A 19,578-nucleotide genomic window follows, 5' to 3' on the forward strand; every position below is an offset into this window, starting at 1 on the left:
ATGAAGGCCATTGTGAGAATGGTTTATTGTAAAGCGAAGGGGTACCTATAACCTGTATAGGCTAAGATTCCGAAATGGTCAAGCACTCATATACTGATATTGGCAATTTGTGTACATGTAATTAAAACAACTTTTATTCCTGTCAATAAAATAATTATGAGGCAAAATATAAAGACAATAAACAAACCTACAAAGTGAAAACACAATTACATTAAAAGATGTCCAAGTTCTGTCGCCATCCCCATAAATGAAACAAATTGTTACAGTTTCCCAATGCACTACAGATAAGCTGCTGGAATGAAGATAGACAGGACTTGTTACGGCATTTTTGGAATTCTGCTGTCCCCCATCTGCCGAAACATTGAATTGGGGATGAGGAGTTTGCTACTAATGCCAGTCCTTGGAAAAAGTAGTAGGGTCAGGAATTATGGAAACCGTTCATTTCTGCTTTTGGCTGTTGATAAAAATCAGTGCAGCCAATGAAAGAACTACTAGGTAACCTATATTCTGACTGAAATGAGAGGTAAGAGATCATTCACAATATGGTAATAATTGAATGGTTTGTCGTCTTCATATAAAGAATTGTCTGTATTGTTTTCATCATACACAGAATTATCCTACAAAAAATAATGCCGGTGAGCAGTCAAAATGCTCAAGCCATACCTGTGTACCAGGGGGATTAAACAGGACCAAGAGCCCCGTCACAGTGCCTCCACCTCACTCCCTGATACATGAGAGACACAATGACCAGAGAATCCTGGAACTCACCAACAAGATCATTCAGCTGCTGACTGGAGAGGTGACTGCTGGGAATGGGACATTATACGGTAACACCGGGGACTGTGTCTGGGAGCAAGGGTGTAGCTACCATGGGTGCAGGGAGACCAGCTGCTATGGGGCCCAGAGCTGAGAGAACCCCACCTTTCCTGTCACAGTTACATGTGTTATATACACCATTTTGTGATGCGTGGGAACTCTTACAAACTTTTGCCTTGGGGTCTGCAATATATCTAGGTTTGCCCCTGGACCTGCTCATTGTAATGTGGTATAAAATTAACTGGAGAGCATTATCATGTTACATAATATGAACTGAGGCACTTTAATGTGTCACAGTATAAACTGGGTACACTGGATGTCATTGTGTGAACTGGGGGCACTGTAATGCGGCATAATATGAAGCGGGGGAACTATAGTGTGGCATACAATGAACTGGGGGCACTGTAATGTGGAATAATGTGATCTGAGGACCCTGTATGTCATAACGTGAATTGCGGATTCTGTGCTGTGTAATGCATACTGGCAGCCCTACAATGTGACATAATATGAACAAGGATATAGAATATATATAATATGAACAAGGGCACTGCTATGGGGCATAACATTATCTAAGGCACAAGATTCAGAAAATAAACTAGGGCATTACCAGGGCCGGTTCGAATGCCCTCGGCGCCCCGGGCAGGGAATGGGGGCGTGGCTTACTACAGGGGGCGTGGTCAGTCACGCCCCCTGTACAGCAGGAGCGCCGATTAAATGCTGAGCGGTGCGCGATGACGTCATCGCGCACCGCACAGCAAAAGGTCCTCTCCGCGAAGGGAAACTAGACGCGTAGTGTCTTGTTCCCTTCGCGGAGAGGACCTTTGCTGTGCGGTGCGTGATGACATCATCGTGCACCGCTCAGTAATGGTCCTCTTTGCGAAGGGAAACTTGACGCTACGCGTCTAGTTCCCTTCACGGGACCAGAGCCGCAGGAGCCGGGGGGACACAGCGGGCAGCGGAGGGCACAGCAGTGGCGGATCTTGCCATGGTGCGGCGCCCTCCGGATGGCGCCAGCGCCCTCCGGAAGGCGGCGCCCCGGGCAAAAGTACTGCTTGCCCGTGGCAAGATCCGCTACTGGGCATTACTATGGGGTATAACATTAACAACTGCTGAAGAGAGGTGTCTCTCTAGAAGCATTGGGACAGGGGCCCCTTCAAAATGTTTCTTTAGGGCCCACAAAGTGCTGGCTACACCCCTGTCTGGGAGGCATCTGTGTGATAACATTATCATTGTGTGTGTCAGGTTCCTATAAGGTGTCAGGATGTCACTGTCTATTTCTCCATGGAGGAGTGGGAGTATATAGAAGGGAACAAGGATCTGTATGAGGACTTGATTAAGAAGAATTGCAGGACCCCCATGCCATCAGGTATGAAGTATAAGAAATATGAAACTGCTGGATACTTTTTTTTCTGCATGATGCATAAAGGTGTATTATTGTTTTCAAGGTACATTTGTGTTCCCATACACCGTTTCTGTAGGCGTGCCAAATCGCCCTGACTTTGCGACTTAGCCGCGCCAAGCACCTATTTTTCCTCAACAGTTGCATCTTATTCACACCTCAAAAACTACAAGAAGCAACAAAACTTCATTGCTAGCGTCATTGACCACTAGGGTTTGCTGTACTTCTGTGGGTGTCCACATCTCAAATCTGTTCAGAAAATGTTGCGATATGAGCAACTGCGACTGTTCCGCCACGTTTCCTTACGCTAATTCTGTGACTTTTTACGTATGTTTTAGACAAAAGTAGTAACCTAGCGTCTCTGTTACACTGTGAGTGGCTTGTGCAGCATGTGGCTAAGATGCCATATTTAGGGAAAAGTCCATTTTTCTATTGTGTCGCAACATCTAAGCTGTACTGAGCATCTTGCACATATGGCACTAAGATACTAGGCAAAGGGGACATGTCTGTATAGGAACGCACTCTGTATAGTAGTTGTAACATTGCTATTGTCTAAAGGGGAAAATGCAGGTGACACTACACTAAGAACACTGGTAATCAAAACAATTAGAATAAACTCTGCAATTTAACATGGAATAAAATTGGGGTTCCTAGTGTAAATTTTGGCCAAAAATATGGGCCCACATACCACGGTCAGGTGACCTCATCGGGTGGGTCCCTAACATTCCTAAGGTTCAAGTACAGAACATGGGACCTCCCGGGCCAGCGCAGCCCAACCGCCTTAAGAGGCATTATTATTGTAGCACTTATTTCAGGCATTCCCAACCTCAGTGCTCAAGGCACACTAACAGTCCAGGTTTTAGTGCTATCCATGCTTGAGCATAGGTAACTTAATTTGTACCTAAATTATTTAGATTAAATCATCTGTACTGAAGCCTGGATATCATGAAAACCTTCACTGTTAAGGGCCCTCTCTCACACGTCTATCTCCCCGCTCAGCACAGCACGATGTGTGCTGAGCGAGGAGGGGGAGGACAGGGTCCGCTCATTTCACCCAGCGGGTGAAATGAGCGACGTGCTAGATTGAGCTTGCATGCAGGCCAATCTAGCACCGGCGATAACGATGCGCTATAGCTGTGGGCGGTACACACAAGTGATCTGTGCTTAAAATCTAAGCAGTCTAGTCAGATTGCTTAGATTTTAAGCATGGATCTCTCCGTGAGTACCCCCCTTTAGTGTACCATGAGGACTTAGGTTGGTAACACCTGACTTAATGTAACAGTTTTTGACACAAAAACTACTTTTTCTGAGTTACACTTTTTAACACCTTAATTGCTACTGTATTTCTCACTTATGTAACACTTTTAGCACCTAAGCTGCTACTTCTTATTAATGCAACACTTTTAAATAGTTTGATGCTTTCGTCAGTTTGGGCTATGCTCTCCCGGGTGGTCCCCTGTTCTGGACTTGAATCTTAGGAATGTTAGGGACCCACCTGATGAGGACACATGGCTATGGTTGGTGGGCACATATTTTTGACAGAAATTAGCTAAGAACCTCAATTTTACTCCATGTTAAATTGCAGAATTTATTATAATTGTCCTGTTTACCAGTGTTCTTATTGCCTAGTGTGCACCTGTATTTTCCTCTTTTTTCAGTGTGGCACTACAACTCTCAGCATAGTAGTACTTTCATTATGTTTAGAATTAGGGTGTGCCATCCAGCCGCCCCCCCCCCCCCCCCCACACACACACACACACACACTCACACACACACACATGTATATGTATATATATATATATATGTATGTATATATATACAGAAAATTAAACTCCGGCACTTGGATATGTCCCTGTCGCGGGACTGTCTTGCTCAGGTGCCCTCCTCCGTGGACTGCGTCCACCTTAGATACAAACACGAAAAAACGAGGCGGCACTCGGAGTCCTCAAAATAGCAGCAAACTTTGTATTAGTGCAGATCAACGTTTCGGGGTCTCCCCCTTCGTCAGGATTAGTGCAATATGACAAATAGTGCAAATAAATGCCACTCACCCCCAATCAGAACATCCCCGCATGCTGATGTCGCTGGCCGCGGCCGCCGGACCTCCGGACTAACGTCACCCGCGTCTCAGCGGAAGTGACGCGCCAGGAGCCCGGCGGTGCGTCCATGGCAACGCACCCTGGTAACGGAGCTGTAAACAAACATTCAATTGAGAAACCCAGTGTCTGCCCCTAATGACAGCGTGACACAACCACTTAAAGTGCTCACTGCTATATGCTGCAGCTTCAAGTTTAAAAACATTCAGTGATAAACAAATATAATACCAGGTTGCTAAACGACATATCAGTGATAAAAACGAATATTATAATGAAAACATGATACACATGCAAACAGACTGAGATTTAAAAATGCACATTAATGACCTGCAACAAACCGGCAATTATTAGATACACATATATTTCTTAGTTATTATTGCATCTATCCCCTGAGCCAGGCATCTCATCTTAGATAAAATTAATAAGCCCTAGGTTATCATTAAGGCCCACCGGCCTAAGGGTGTTAAGCCTATGGATCCACCGAGATTCCAGCTGCAATAGCTTTTTCCCTCTGTTGCCACCTCGCATTGAATCAGGCACATGATCAATTATTCTATGTTTGAAGGTGGCCATCGTATGTCGGTGCTCCAAAAAGTGTTTGGCCACAGGTTGGTCGCCCTTCCCTGTTGACAGGGCATTCCTAATGGCCAATCGATGCTGTGCCATCCTGATCTTGAACTGGCACTCAGTTTTGCCTATGTAGTATCTGCCGCAGGGGCACATGATGGCATACACCACAAATTTAGTGGTGCACGTGAGAGGCCATCTAATCGGAAATTTTTTCCCCGAACAGGGGTGCACAATGTGATCGCCCACAGACATGTGCGAACACGTTGTGCACCCGGTGCATTTAAAGCAACCGTTCTTGCGTTTCAAAAAATGTTTCGGATCCTCTCTAAATTTAGCCATGTCTGTTTTAACAAGCATATCTTTAATACTGCGCCCCTTCACAAAGGTAGGCATGATGCGGTAATGCTTCAACATTGGCAACTCAGGGTCAGAGGTGACCACCGGCCAGAGCTTCTTAATCTGTTTTTGGATATGTTGACTATGTACGTTAAACTCGCTCACCCATGGGATAACGTCACCTAACTTTTTCTTCCCTGCAGGGGCCAAGCAGTCGATTCTATTTCTTTTTACTGCCTTATTACGAGCTTGGGTTAAAAGTTTTTGTGGGTACCCCCTAACTCTTAGTCTGGCCTCCATCTCATCCAGTTGTCTATCCCTTTCCTGAAGATTGCTGTTAATTCTACATACTCTTAACAGTTGGGCATAAGGAACACCCCTGACCGTGGGGCTTGGATGGCAGCTATCATACCTCAGGATTGTATTGCGGTCGGTTGGTTTTTTATATAAGGACGTGGCCAACTTACCATCCCTGATTTTAATGTTCAAATCCAGAAAACAGATCTCATCTGGACTACTGCTCAATGTTAATTTAACAGGGCTATCAGTGGCATTATGTGCCTCAATCATATTGGCCAAATCTGTTACATCCCCATGCCACATTAGCAACAACTCGTCTATGTATCTAAAATACAAAAACAATCTACTAGACACTGACCTGTTGGTAAAGAACAAACTGCGTTCGACCTCCCACATAAAGGCATTGGCAAACAAGGGTGCCACGGAAGATCCCATGGCACACCTCGTTTGCTGCCTGTAGAACTGCCCATCAAAACTAAAGAAATTGTGGGTGAGGGTAAATTCAAGCAATATCATAAAGAAATCAATGTCGGGGCCAACATATAAGCTATTCCCAGTAATCAAATGACGGGGCGATCACATTGTGCACCCCTGTTCGGGGAAAAAATTTCCGATTAGATGGCCTCTCACGTGCACCACTAAATTTGTGGTGTATGCCATCATGTGCCCCTGCGGCAGATACTACATAGGCAAAACTGAGTGCCAGTTCAAGATCAGGATGGCACAGCATCGATTGGCCATTAGGAATGCCCTGTCAACAGGGAAGGGCGACCAACCTGTGGCCAAACACTTTTTGGAGCACCGACATACGATGGCCACCTTCAAACATAGAATAATTGATCATGTGCCTGATTCAATGCGAGGTGGCAACAGAGGGAAAAAGCTATTGCAGCTGGAATCTCGGTGGATCCATAGGCTTAACACCCTTAGGCCGGTGGGCCTTAATGATAACCTAGGGCTTATTAATTTTATCTAAGATGAGATGCCTGGCTCAGGGGATAGATGCAATAATAACTAAGAAATATATGTGTATCTAATAATTGCCGGTTTGTTGCAGGTCATTAATGTGCATTTTTAAATCTCAGTCTGTTTGCATGTGTATCATGTTTTCATTATAATATTCGTTTTTATCACTGATATGTCGTTTAGCAACCTGGTATTATATTTGTTTATCACTGAATGTTTTTAAACTTGAAGCTGCAGCATATAGCAGTGAGCACTTTAAGTGGTTGTGTCACGCTGTCATTAGGGGCAGACACTGGGTTTCTCAATTGAATGTTTGTTTACAGCTCCGTTACCAGGGTGCGTTGCCATGGACGCACCGCCGGGCTCCTGGCGCGTCACTTCCGCTGAGACGCGGGTGACGTTAGTCCGGAGGTCCGGCGGCCGCGGCCAGCAACATCAGCATGCGTGGATGTTCTGATTGGGGGTGAGTGGTATTTATTTGCACTATTTGTCATTTTGCACTAATCCTGACGAAGGGGGAGACCCCGAAATGTTGATCTGCACTAATACAAAGTTTGCTGCTATTTTGAAGACTCCGAGTGCCGCCTCGTTTTTTCGTGTTTGTATATATATATATATATATATATAATCCTTGGTGTGGGCGGCACTCAGAGACTTTAATAAGCCATGTAAGTGAACAAGCCCCGCAGGGCAAACTTTAATGTGACATTTCAGGGTACAATCCCCTTCCTCAGACAACCAAAGCAAACAAAACAGTGCAATAAATAGACAAAGGGATAATCATCTTACCCTCCTCGCTCCAGTGTGTCCCCAGGCACTCATGGACGCCGTCCTGCAGTGGCACTTTCGGCCGCGGGTCTCCCTTGATGTGCTACTTATATGGTCAATTGTGCAAAATTAGTGTACCTTGTTAATATACTCATGTAAATTTCAATGTGAGTTTAAAATGAACTCCATAAAATTTGTCTCCTCTTCGCAGGAACTAAAAATATATATAGAATAGAATATCATTTCTATCACTTCTTGGTATAACTATAAGCCCTATACCAAGGAAAGCTGCGGTTCTGCCAAGTATTACTGCCCTCTGGTGGACAAATGTGAAAACTAAAAATATGTTAGAAAAATCTATCCTTTGATTATCACAAAACTAGTTTAATTATAAAAAGTGTGCTAAACCAAGAGTTTCGGTAAAGCCTTTTGGGGACAAACAGTCCAATCGAAAGATCTAAAGGGACTCTAGTTGTAGGAGTTTTTTTCACCTCGATCACCCCTATGACGTGATGGTGGTATATGGGGGGTCATTCAGAGTTGTTCGCTCGTTGCCGATTTTCGCTATGCTGCGATTTGTTGCTGACTGCGCATGCGCATGGTACGCAGAGCACATGCGCTAAGTTATTTAACACAAAACTTAGTAGATTTGCTGGTGTTCGTGCAACGTTTTTCAGTCGCACTGCTTATCGGTGAATGATTGACAGCAAAGGGGCGTTTCTGGGTGGTAACTGAGCGTTTTCCAGGATTGTGCAAAAAAACGCTGGCGTGACATTAAAGTTTGCCCTGCGGGGCTTGTTCACTTACTTGGCTTATCAAAGTCTCTGAGTGCCGCCCACACCAAGGATTGTATTAAGCAGAGGCAACTCTGAGGGCAAGGCACCTGAGCAAGACATACATAAGTCCGGAGTACCGGGGTCTTATCTTTGTTTATATTTATATATATATATATATATATATATATATATTCCAATAGATAAATGGCACTCAGGAGACTTGTAAATAGGGAAAAAAACGTATATATTATCAGTGGTACAATGTCAAACTTTTTCGGGGTCTCAGCCTCTTCCTCAGGACCACACAAGCGGTCAAGACAGACACCCACCCCACATAAATACCCCACAAGCACCACACTCACCTGTCCTGAAGTAGGCAATCAGACGCATTCCACGCCGCTGGTCTCCCCATCGCACTTCCGGTTATGCGAGAGTGGTATACATAGGAACCGCACTGACTGCGTTCCACCTGGCCCCATTTCCGCATTCCACTGGGGCATACACCGAGAACCAGTCCACAGGAGGCCATTTATAGCCGAGAAAGGACAGAAGGATAATACAGAATACATATGACAAAACCCCCCACGAAATATAGTTAAAACATAGACGAGAATAAACAATACTACAAATATCAAGCAGCAGATGACTTCAGCATCAATAACAATTCATATACATAAACTAAACCCAGGGTAACTATAACATGTTCCAATTAATTTTCTCATTGAGACCATTAGGGAAAATTGTCCCCAGCCTCATGATCCATTTGGATTCTTTCATCAATAACATTTTAGCCCTATCACCACCCCGTATAGAAGGGGGGACATGGTCAATCATAAAATGTTTAAAAGAAGCCAACGAATGATTAAATTCTTCAAAGTGCTTGGCTACAAGTTGATTAATCTTACGACCTGACAAGGTCAAATGTATGGCAGATCTATGGGCTGCCATTCTCACACTGAATTTACGGGTGGTTTGGCCCACATAGTAGAGACCACACGGGCTTACCACTATGTACACCACAAAGGCTGAACTACATGAGAGGACATACCGTATGTTATAGGTCTTGTTTACATGAGGATGTCTGAAAGATTTGCAGGCAATCATATGACTACAAGTGGTACATTGGCTGCATTTATAGCAGCCAGGTGGTTTAACATATACATTACTAGGCCTAAGATTATTTCTACCTGTAGTGTCTGCTCGTACCGTAGATTACGACCTCTCCTAATAGTGGTGACTGGTCTTAACTCACTGAAACACGGAAGACCCGGGTCAGATTTCACAATGGGCCACAAGGCCTGTGTTGCTCGTCTAACTATAGGACTAGCGGTAGTGAAATCGGAGGCCCAGGGAACAATTTTTTCATTGCTTTTCTTAGATGGACACAAAAGCTCCCTTCTGTGTAATAACATGACTTCCTGTTTTTGCCTTCGTAGTCAAGTCATATCCTCTAGCAACAAGTTTATCGATCAAAAGGTCTAGTTGTTCAGACACTTTCAAAGCGTCACTTGTGATGCGAGCACATCGCATCATCTGGGACCACGGTAAACCTTTTTTCAAAGATTCAGGGTGATGGCTTGATGCCGTTAAGAAAGTGTTTCTATCAGTTAATTTATGATGAACACAGCTTTCAAAAAAACATTAACATCCAAAAACACAGTTTGAGAGGTATTGCATTTGTAAGTAAATTTTATGGGGGAATCCAACAAATTGATATCCTCCATTAGCTTCACAAACCACCTTACCTCCTGTCCAAAGTAAAAAAATATATCTGGAATACCAAAATTTATAGTGGTTGACATCCAAATTCTCCAAAAACATTTTATCCTCCTATGCAGCATGAATATATTAGCATATGAGGGGGCCACGTATGAACCCATGGCACACCCTCGTAGCTGAAGTCCGAACTGTCCATCAAACAGGAAATAATTCCTGCTTAGCGTCAGCTCTAACAAATGAAGAAACAGATCACGGTTAAATGACAAACATGGAAGATATACTTCCAAAAAATCTCTCATTGCTATCATACCCTCATAATGAGGTATTGAAGTACACAGACTTGATACATCAAGACAGCACATGAGGGTATCAGAAGGAACATCTTTTAGTTCCATTAAATGATTTAAGAAAGCAGTAGTATCCTTTAAAAAGGATTTCTTCTTAGATAATAACGGTTGGACAATGCAATCAAGCAGCTGAGAAACAGGCTGAAATAATGAATTGCGGGCTGAGATAATGGGGCGACCCGGGGGGGCAAGAGTTGTTTTTGAGTAATTTGGGGAGAGTATATAATACAGGCACTAATGGATATGGTACCATAAGAGCATCGTATACTTTATAAGAAATTAAATTATCTAGTGCCGATTTCAAAACCTGATTAAGCTCCCTTTGATAACTGACTGTAGGGTCATTCTGTCATCTTTTATACACCTCAGTGTCCCTCAGTTGCGACATGATCTCAGCCCGATAAGTATCCAAGTCTTGAATTACTATAGCCCCGCCTTTATCCGTGGGGTGAATTACAATGTTTACATACGATGCCAGGTCTTGTAGTGTTTTGGTCTCAGCTTTAGATAAATTATGACAAATTTTTGCCAGTGCCGATGTAAATTTATGCACTGACTCATCCAAGAGCCTATTGAATGTTTTTAAAGATGCATTATAGGACACTGGATCAAACCTGGACCTACATGAGGACCGGAGAAAAGCCTCAAATATAGTAGGACTAGACTGTTGTTGTTTATAATGAAAAAATTCTTTGAGCCTGAGCTTTCTTGCAAAATTATGGGAAACACGTGTCCAATTCAACTCATCATAACGTTCACTTCTGGTTCCGTCATGGGAGAGTGAGTAGCTTCTCCCTGCAGCTCCATCCCCTTGCTAGATCACCCTGCATTAAAACTGTCAGCAAGGGCAAGTTTCTAGGAGCTCCACCTCCAGCCAAGCAGACTCCCTCCCCGCAACAACAACGCCAGGAGATGCACTGTGGAGAACACAATATGGCGCCGGGCTCAGACAGCACCCAGGGGACACCAGTGGCGAAGAAGCCGATTTCAGACCCAGAGAGTGATCCTAGCAGTGGCTTTGACCGCAAAGTTATTTCTTCCTTCTCCTATAATGATTTAGTCACAGCTATACAGACCCCTATGGCGCCCTTACTCAAGAAAGCTGTTACAGACATTACTGCACAACTTGGCCATCTCTCTGAACGTATGACAGTAGCTGAGACGCATATAAGGAGAAATATGGATGATATTCATAATATGCAGAAAACTGTACGCACATTAGAACTTGACAACAGACGCCTCTCAGAAAAACTAGATAATATTGAAAATATGGACAAGGCGCAATCATTTGCGGATTACCGGCTTGCCTGAGACCATCAACGTGCATCAATTGGAGCATTTTATTCGTAACATGCTCCCTAAGTTGCTCCATATTGAATCAACCTGCGCAGACATAGTAATAGAGAGAGTCCACAGACTTGGTGAATTGAAGCATCAAACACAACAAAAACCTAGAGTGGTTATATTTAAAACGCTGAATTATTTACACAAGCAAGCTTTGTGGGTTGCATCTCGAAAAAAATGAACCCTATTAACTGGGAAGGCAATTCTCTACGTTTGTTTCAGGACTTCTCAGTTTAACTTTCATGGGCTCGTCGTTCTTTTTCATCTGTGTGTACTGCCTTGGTACAAGCAAAGCATAAATTTTATATGATGTTTCCAGCACGACTCAGAATCTTCACAGAGTCGGGCTTTGTTGATTTCACCAATGCTGCAGATGCTGAAGTCTATATAACTGAGGATGCTGAGGGGAATGGGTCTGGAGACATTACAGATTTTCCTAATGTTTAACCCTATTTTTCCTTATTCTTTAATTAGGATAATCATCCTGTGCTGAATGCTGTTTCCTTTATTTGATACACTCTTGAAGTACCTTCTATATGCAATGTATTCTGATTAATAATTGCTTATGGGTATGAAATGTTGCTATTATTATGTGTGTTTGTGTAAGAAGTCATAGTTGACTTTTCTACTTCAATTTACTTCATTCATATTTTTTATTTATTTATTTTAATATACTTACCTAGATTTGGCTATTAGTTAGAGATGTGCGGCTGGCACTTTTCGTGTTTTGTGTTTTGGATTTGGTTCTAATTCCACTTTCGTGTTTTGGTTTTGCCAAAACCTCCCTTTCGTGTTTTGGTTTTGGATCTGGGTGATTTTTAAAAAAAAACATAAAAACGGCTAAAATCACAGAATTTGGGGGTAATTTGATCCTATGGTATTATTAACCTTAGTAACATTAATTTTCACTCATTTCCAGTTTATTCTGAACACCTCACACCTCACAATATTGTTTTTAGGCCAAAAGGTTGCACCGAGGTGGCTGTATGACTAAGCTAAATGACACAAGTGTGCGGCACAAACACCTGGCTCATCTAGGAGTGGCACTGCAGTGTCAGACAGGAGGGCAGATATAAAAAAAGGCCCCAAACAGCACATGATGCAAAGAAGAAAAAGATGTGCACCGAGGCTGCTGTATGACTAAGCCAAGTGACAGAAGTGTGCGGTACAAACACCTGGCCCATCTAGGAGTGGCACTGCAGTGTCAGACAGGATGGCACTTTTCAAAAACTAGGCCCCAAACAGAACCTCATGCAAAGATGTAGAAGAGGTGCAATAAGGTAGGTAGCTGTATGACTAAGCCAAGTGACACAAACAATTGGCCCATCTAGGAGTGGCACTGCAGTGGCAGACAAGAGGGCAGATATCCAAAAAAAAAGGCCCCAAACAGCACCTCATGCAAAGATGTAGAAGAAGTGCAATGAGGTAGCTGTATGACTAAGCCAAGCGACACAAACAATTGGCCCATCTAGGAGTGGCACGCAGTGGCTAAATGTCGAGAGTGGTCTGCAATTGTTCGGTCCACTGACAGCATCGCCAGCACACACCTGTCATTTTAAAAAAAAATCTGCAACAATTGGTGGACTTATAGGGCAGTACCCCAGGACTAATACAGCAGTACCCCTGGACTCATATGACAGTGTCAGAGAGTATGGCACTTTTCAAAAACTAGCACCTCATGCAAAGATGTCGAAGAGGTGCAATGAGGTAGCTGTATGACTAAGCCAAGCGACACAAACAATTCCAACTGGAATTATACATCCAAATCACTGGAATTATACGTCCAAATCACTGGAATTATACTTCCAAATCACTGGAATTAAATGGCAAAATAACTGGAATTAAATGGCAAAATCACTGGAATTATACGTTCAAATCACTGGAATTATACGTCCAAATCAGTGGAATTAAATGGCAAAATCACTGGAATTATATGTCCAAATCACTGGAATTAAATGTCCAAATCAGTGGAATTAAACGTCCAAATCACTGGAATTATACTACAAAATCACTGGAATTATACGTCCAAATCACTGGAATTATACGTGCAAATCACTGGAATTAAATGGAAAAATCACTGGAATTATACGGCAAAATCACTGGAATTATACGTCCAAATCACTGGAATCAAATGGCAAAATCACTGGAATTATAAGTCCAAATCACTGGAATTATACTGCAAAATAACTGGAATGAAATGGCAAATTGGAGGTTGAGGGCTTCTATCGTCATGTGAAGCTGCACCACTAGTCATGAACATAGGCCAGGGCCTTAACTGTTCCTTGCCACTCTGTGTCGTAAATGGTATATTGCAAAGTTTACGTTTCTCCTCAGACGATTTCAATTTCTTTTTTTGGGTCTTTTTACTGAACTTCGGCTTTTTGGATTTTACACGCCCTCTACTATCACATTGGGCATCGGCCTTGGCAGACGACGATGGCATTTCATCATCTATGTCATGGCTAGTGGCAGCAGCTTCAGCACTAGGAGGAAGTGGTTGTTCTTGATCTTTCCCTATTTTCTCCTCCAAATTTTTGTTCTCCATTATTTTTTTGGAGTTATATAACACAATGGGGTTAATTCTGAGTTGATCGCAGCATGAATTTTGTTAGAAGTTGGGCAAAACCATGTGCACTGCAGGGGAGGCAGATATAACATGTGCAGAGAGAGTTAGATTTGGGTGGGTTATTTTGTTTCTGTGCAGGGTAAATACTGGCTGCTTTATTTTTACACTGCAATTTAGATTGCAGATTGAACACACCACACCCAAATCTAACTCTCTCTGCACATATTATATCTGCCCCCCCCCCCTGCAGTGCACATGGTTTTGCCCAACTGCTAACAAAATTTCTGCTGCGATCAACTCAGAATTACCCCCAATATGCGGCACAGGAAAGACTGATGGCTGATGCACAGGACACTACCACTGGTCTGATACAGGACAACACAGCAACACTGTAAGGGACTTGTTGTTGTTGTTATTATTATTATCATACGCTAGCAGTGGACATATAGCAGCAGCGTACACCACTGTGACTGCCTGGTCACTGGAATGGCTGATGGCCAGGACACTACCACTGGTCTGATGCAGCACAACACAGCAACACTGTGAGAGACTTGTTGTTGTTATCATTATTATACGGCAGCAGTGGACATATAGCAGCAGCGTATACTACTGTGACTGCCTGGTCACTGGAATGACTGATGGCCAGGACACTACCACTGGTCTGATGCAGGACAACACAGCAACAATGTAAGGGACTTATTATACAGCAGCACTGGACATATGGCAGCAGAGCACACCACCACTGTGAATGGTCACTGGACTGACTGATGCCCAGGACACTAGCACTGGTCTGATGCATGACAACACAACAACACTGTAAGGGACTTATTATTAGAGATGTGCACTTGAAATTTTTCGGGTTTTGTGTTTTGGTTTTGGGTTCGGTTCCGCGGCCGTGTTTTGGGTTCGACCGCGTTTTGGCAAAACCTCACCGAATTTTTTTTGTCGGATTCGGGTGTGTTTTGGATTCGGGTGTTTTTTTCAAAAAACACTAAAAAACAGCTTAAATCATAGAATTTGGGGGTCATTTTGATCCCAAAGTATTATTAACCTCAAAAACCATAATTTCCACTCATTTTCAGTCTATTCTGAATACCTCACACCTCACAATATTATTTTTAGTCCTAAAATTTGCACCGAGGTCGCTGGATGACTAAGCTAAGCGACCCTAGTGGCCGACACAAACACCTGGCCCATCTAGGAGTGGCACTGCAGTGTCACGCAGGATGTCCCTTCCAAAAAACCCTCCCCAAACAGCACATGACGCAAAGAAAAAAAGAGGCGCAATGAGGTAGCTGTGTGAGTAAGATAAGCGACCCTAGTGGCCGACACAAACACCTGGCCCATCTAGGAGTGGCACTGCAGTGTCACGCAGGATGGCCCTTCCAAAAAACCCTCCCCAAACAGCACATGACGCAAAGAAAAAAAGAGGCGCAATGAGGTAGCTGTGTGAGTAAGATAAGCGACCCTAGTGGCCGACACAAACACCGGGCCCATCTAGGAGTGGCACTGCAGTGTCACGCAGGATGTCCCTTCCAAAAAACCCTCCCCAAACAGCACATGACGCAAAGAAAAAAAGAGGCGCAATGAGGTAGCTGTGTGAGTAAGATAAGCGACCCTAGTGGCCGACACAAACACCTGGCCCATCTAGGAGTGGCACTGCAGTGTCACGCAGGATGTCCCTTCCAAAAAACCCTCCCCAAACAGCACATGACGCAAAGAAAAAAAGAGGCGCAATGAGGTAGCTGTGTGAGTAAGATAAGCGACCCTAGTGGCCGACACAAACACCGGGCCCATCTAGGAGTGGCACTGCAGTGTCACGCAGGATGTCCCTTCCAAAAAACCCTCCCCAAACAGCACATGACGCAAAGAAAAAAAGAGGCGCAATGAGGTAGCTGTGTGAGTAAGATAAGCGACCCTAGTGGCCGACACAAACACCGGGCCCATCTAGGAGTGGCACTGCAGTGTCACGCAGGATGTCCCTTCCAAAAAACCCTCCCCAAACAGCACATGACGCAAAGAAAAAAAGAGGCGCAATGAGGTAGCTGTGTGAGTAAGATAAGCGACCCTAGTGGCCGACACAAACACCTGGCCCATCTAGGAGTGGCACTGCAGTGTCACGCAGGATGGCCCTTCCAAAAATCCCTCCCCAAACAGCACATGACGCAAAGAAAAAAAGAGGCGCAATGAGGTAGCTGTGTGAGTAAGATAAGCGACCCTAGTGGCCGACACAAACACCGGGCCCATCTAGGAGTGGCACTGCAGTGTCACGCAGGATGGCCCTTCCAAAAAAACCTCCCCAAACAGCACATGACGCAAAGAAAAAAAGAGGCGCAATGAGGTAGCTGTGTGAGTAAGATAAGCGACCCTAGTGGCCGACACAAACACCTGGCCTATCTAGGAGTGGCACTGCAGTGTCACGCAGGATGGCCCTTCCAAAAAATACTCCCCAAACAGCACATGACGCAAAGAAAAATTAAAGAAAAAAGAGGTGCAAGATGGAATTGTCCTTGGGCCCTCCCACCCACCCTTATGTTGTATAAACAGGACATGCACACTTTAACCAACCCATCATTTCAGTGACAGGGTCTGCCACACGACTGTGACTGAAATGACGGGTTGGTTTGGACCCCCACCTAAAAAGAAGCAATTAATCTCTCCTTGCACAAACTGGCTCTACAGAGGCAAGATGTCCACCTCATCATCATCCTCCGATATATCACCGTGTACATCCCCCTCCTCACAGATTATCAATTCGTCCCCACTGGAATCCACCATCTCAGCTCCCTGTGTACTTTGTGGAGGCAATTGCTGCTGGTCAATGTCTCCACGGAGGAATTGATTATAATTCATTTTAATGAACATCATCTTCTCCACATTTTCTGGATGTAACCTCGTACGCCGATTGCTGACAAGGTGAGCGGCGGCACTAAACACTCTTTCGGAGTACACACTTGTGGGAGGGCAACTTAGGTAGAATAAAGCCAGTTTGTGCAAGGGCCTCCAAATTGCCTCTTTTTCCTGCCAGTATAAGTACGGACTGTGTGACGTGCCTATTTGGATGCGGTCACTCATATAATCCTCCACCATTCTTTCAATGGTGAGAGAATCATATGCAGTGACAGTAGACGACATGTCCGTAATCGTTGTCAGGTCCTTCAGTCCGGACCAGATGTCAGCATCAGCAGTCGCTCCAGACTGCCCTGCATCACCGCCAGCGGGTGGGCTCGGAATTCTGAGCCTTTTCCTCGCACCCCCAGTTGCGGGAGAATGTGAAGGAGGAGATGTTGACAGGTCGCGTTCCGCTTGACTTGACAATTTTCTCACCAGCAGGTCTTTGAACCCCAGCAGACTTGTGTCTGCCGGAAAGAGAGATCCAAGGTAGGCTTTAAATCTAGGATCGAGCATGGTGGCCAAAATGTAGTGCTCTGATTTCAACAGATTGACCACCCGTGAATCCTTGTTAAGCGAATTAAGGGCTCCATCCACAAGTCCCACATGCCTAGCGGAATCGCTCTGTGTTAGCTCCTCCTTCAATGTCTCCAGCTTCTTCTGCAAAAGCCTGATGAGGGGAATGACCTGACTCAGGCTGGCAGTGTCTGAACTGACTTCACGTGTGGCAAGTTCAAAGGGCATCAGAACCTTGCACAATGTTGAAATCATTCTCCACTGCGCTTGAGACAGGTGCATTCCACCTCCTATATCGTGCTGAATTGTATAGGCTTGAATGGCCTTTTGCTGCTCCTCCAACCTCTGAAGCATATAGAGGGTTGAATTCCACCTCGTTACCACTTCTTGCTTCAGATGATGGCAGGGCAGGTTCAGTTGTTTTTGGTGGTGCTCCAGTCTTCTGTACGTGGTACCTGTACGCCGAAAGTGTCCCGCAATTCTTCTGGCCACCGACAGCATCTCTTGCACACCCCTGTCGTTTTTTAAAAAATTCTGCACCACCAAATTCAAGGTATGTGCAAAACATGGGACGTGCTGGAATTTGCCCATATTTAATGCACACACAATATTGCTGGCGTTGTCCGATGCCACAAATCCACAGGAGAGTCCAATTGGGGTAAGCCATTCCGCGATGATCTTCCTCAGTTGCCGTAAGAGGTTTTCAGCTGTGTGCGTATTCTGGAAAGCGGTGATACAAAGCGTAGCCTGCCTAGGAAAGAGTTGGCGTTTGCGAGATGCTGCTACTGGTGCCGCCGCTGCTGTTCTTGCGGCGGGAGTCCATACATCTACCCAGTGGGCTGTCACAGTCATATAGTCCTGACCCTGCCCTGCTCCACTTGTCCACATGTCCGTGGTTAAGTGGACATTGGGTACAACTGCATTTTTTAGGACACTGGTGAATCTTTTTCTGACGTCCGTGTACATTCTCGGTATCGCCTGCCTAGAGAAGTGGAACCTAGATGGTATTTGGTAACGGGGGCACACTGCCTCAATAAATTGTCTAGTTCCCTGTGAACTAACGGCGGATACCGGACGCACGTCTAACACCAACATAGTTGTCAAGGCCTCAGTTATCCGCTTTGCAGCAGGATGACTGCTGTGATATTTCATCTTCCTCGCAAAGGACTGTTGGACAGTCAATTGCTTACTGGAAGTAGTACAAGTGGGCTTACGACTTCCCCTCTGGGATGACGATCGACTCCCAGCAGCAACAACAGCAGCGCCAGCAGCAGTAGGCATTACACTCAAGGATGCATCGGAGGAATCCCAGGCAGGAGAGGACTCGTCAGAATTGCCAGTGACATGGCCTGCAGGACTATTGGCATTCCTGGGTAAGGAGGAAATTGACACTGAGGGAGTTGGTGGGGTGGTTTGCGTGAGCTTGGCTACAAGAGGAAGGGATTTACTGGTCAGTGGACTGCTTCCGCTGTCACCCAAAGTTTTTGAACTTGTCACTGACTTATTATGAATGCGCTGCAGGTGACGTATAAGGGAGGATGTTCCGAGGTGGTTAACGTCCTTACCCCTACTTATTACAGCTTGACAAAGGCAACACACGGCTTGACACCTGTTGTCCGCATTTCTGTTGAAATACTTCCACACCGAAGAGCTGATTTTTTTGGTATTTTCACCAGGCATGTCAATGGCCATATTCCTCCCACGGACAACAGGTGTCTCCCCGGGTGCCTGACTTAAACAAACCACCTCACCATCAGAATCCTCCTGGTCAATTTCCTCCCCAGCGCCAGCAACACCCATATCCTCCTCATCCTGGTGTACTTCAACACTGACATCTTCAATCTGACTATCAGGAACTGGACTGCGGGTGCTCCTTCCAGCACTTGCAGGGGGCGTGCAAATGGTGGAAGGCGCATGCTCTTCACGTCCAGTGTTGGGAAGGTCAGGCATCGCAACCGACACAATTGGACTCTCCTTGTGGATTTGGGATTTCGAAGAACGCACAGTTCTTTGCGGTGCTTTTGCCAGCTTGAGTCTTTTCATTTTTCTAGCGAGAGGCTGAGTGCTTCCATCCTCATGTGAAGCTGAACCACTAGCCATGAACATAGGCCAGGGCCTCAGCCGTTCCTTGCCACTCCGTGTGGTAAATGGCATATTGGCAAGTTTA

At 44.8% G+C, this 19,578-nt stretch overlaps 1 protein-coding gene across 1 annotated transcript in view; it reads left to right on the top strand.

Moving 5' to 3' along the window:
- LOC135054796 (oocyte zinc finger protein XlCOF22-like) overlaps window positions 1-19,578 on the top strand; it is an 85,610-nt gene that overhangs the window by 27,235 nt on the left and 38,797 nt on the right. Inside the window, exons 5-6 of the mRNA XM_063958132.1 lie at window positions 611-799; window positions 2,059-2,182. Coding sequence (XP_063814202.1) covers window positions 611-799; window positions 2,059-2,182 — 313 coding nt within the window. The remainder of the gene's footprint in view (window positions 1-610; window positions 800-2,058; window positions 2,183-19,578) is intronic.

This window comes from Pseudophryne corroboree, chromosome 3 (assembly GCF_028390025.1).
Source record: "Pseudophryne corroboree isolate aPseCor3 chromosome 3, aPseCor3.hap2, whole genome shotgun sequence".
NCBI classification, from domain to species: Eukaryota; Metazoa; Chordata; class Amphibia; order Anura; family Myobatrachidae; genus Pseudophryne; species Pseudophryne corroboree.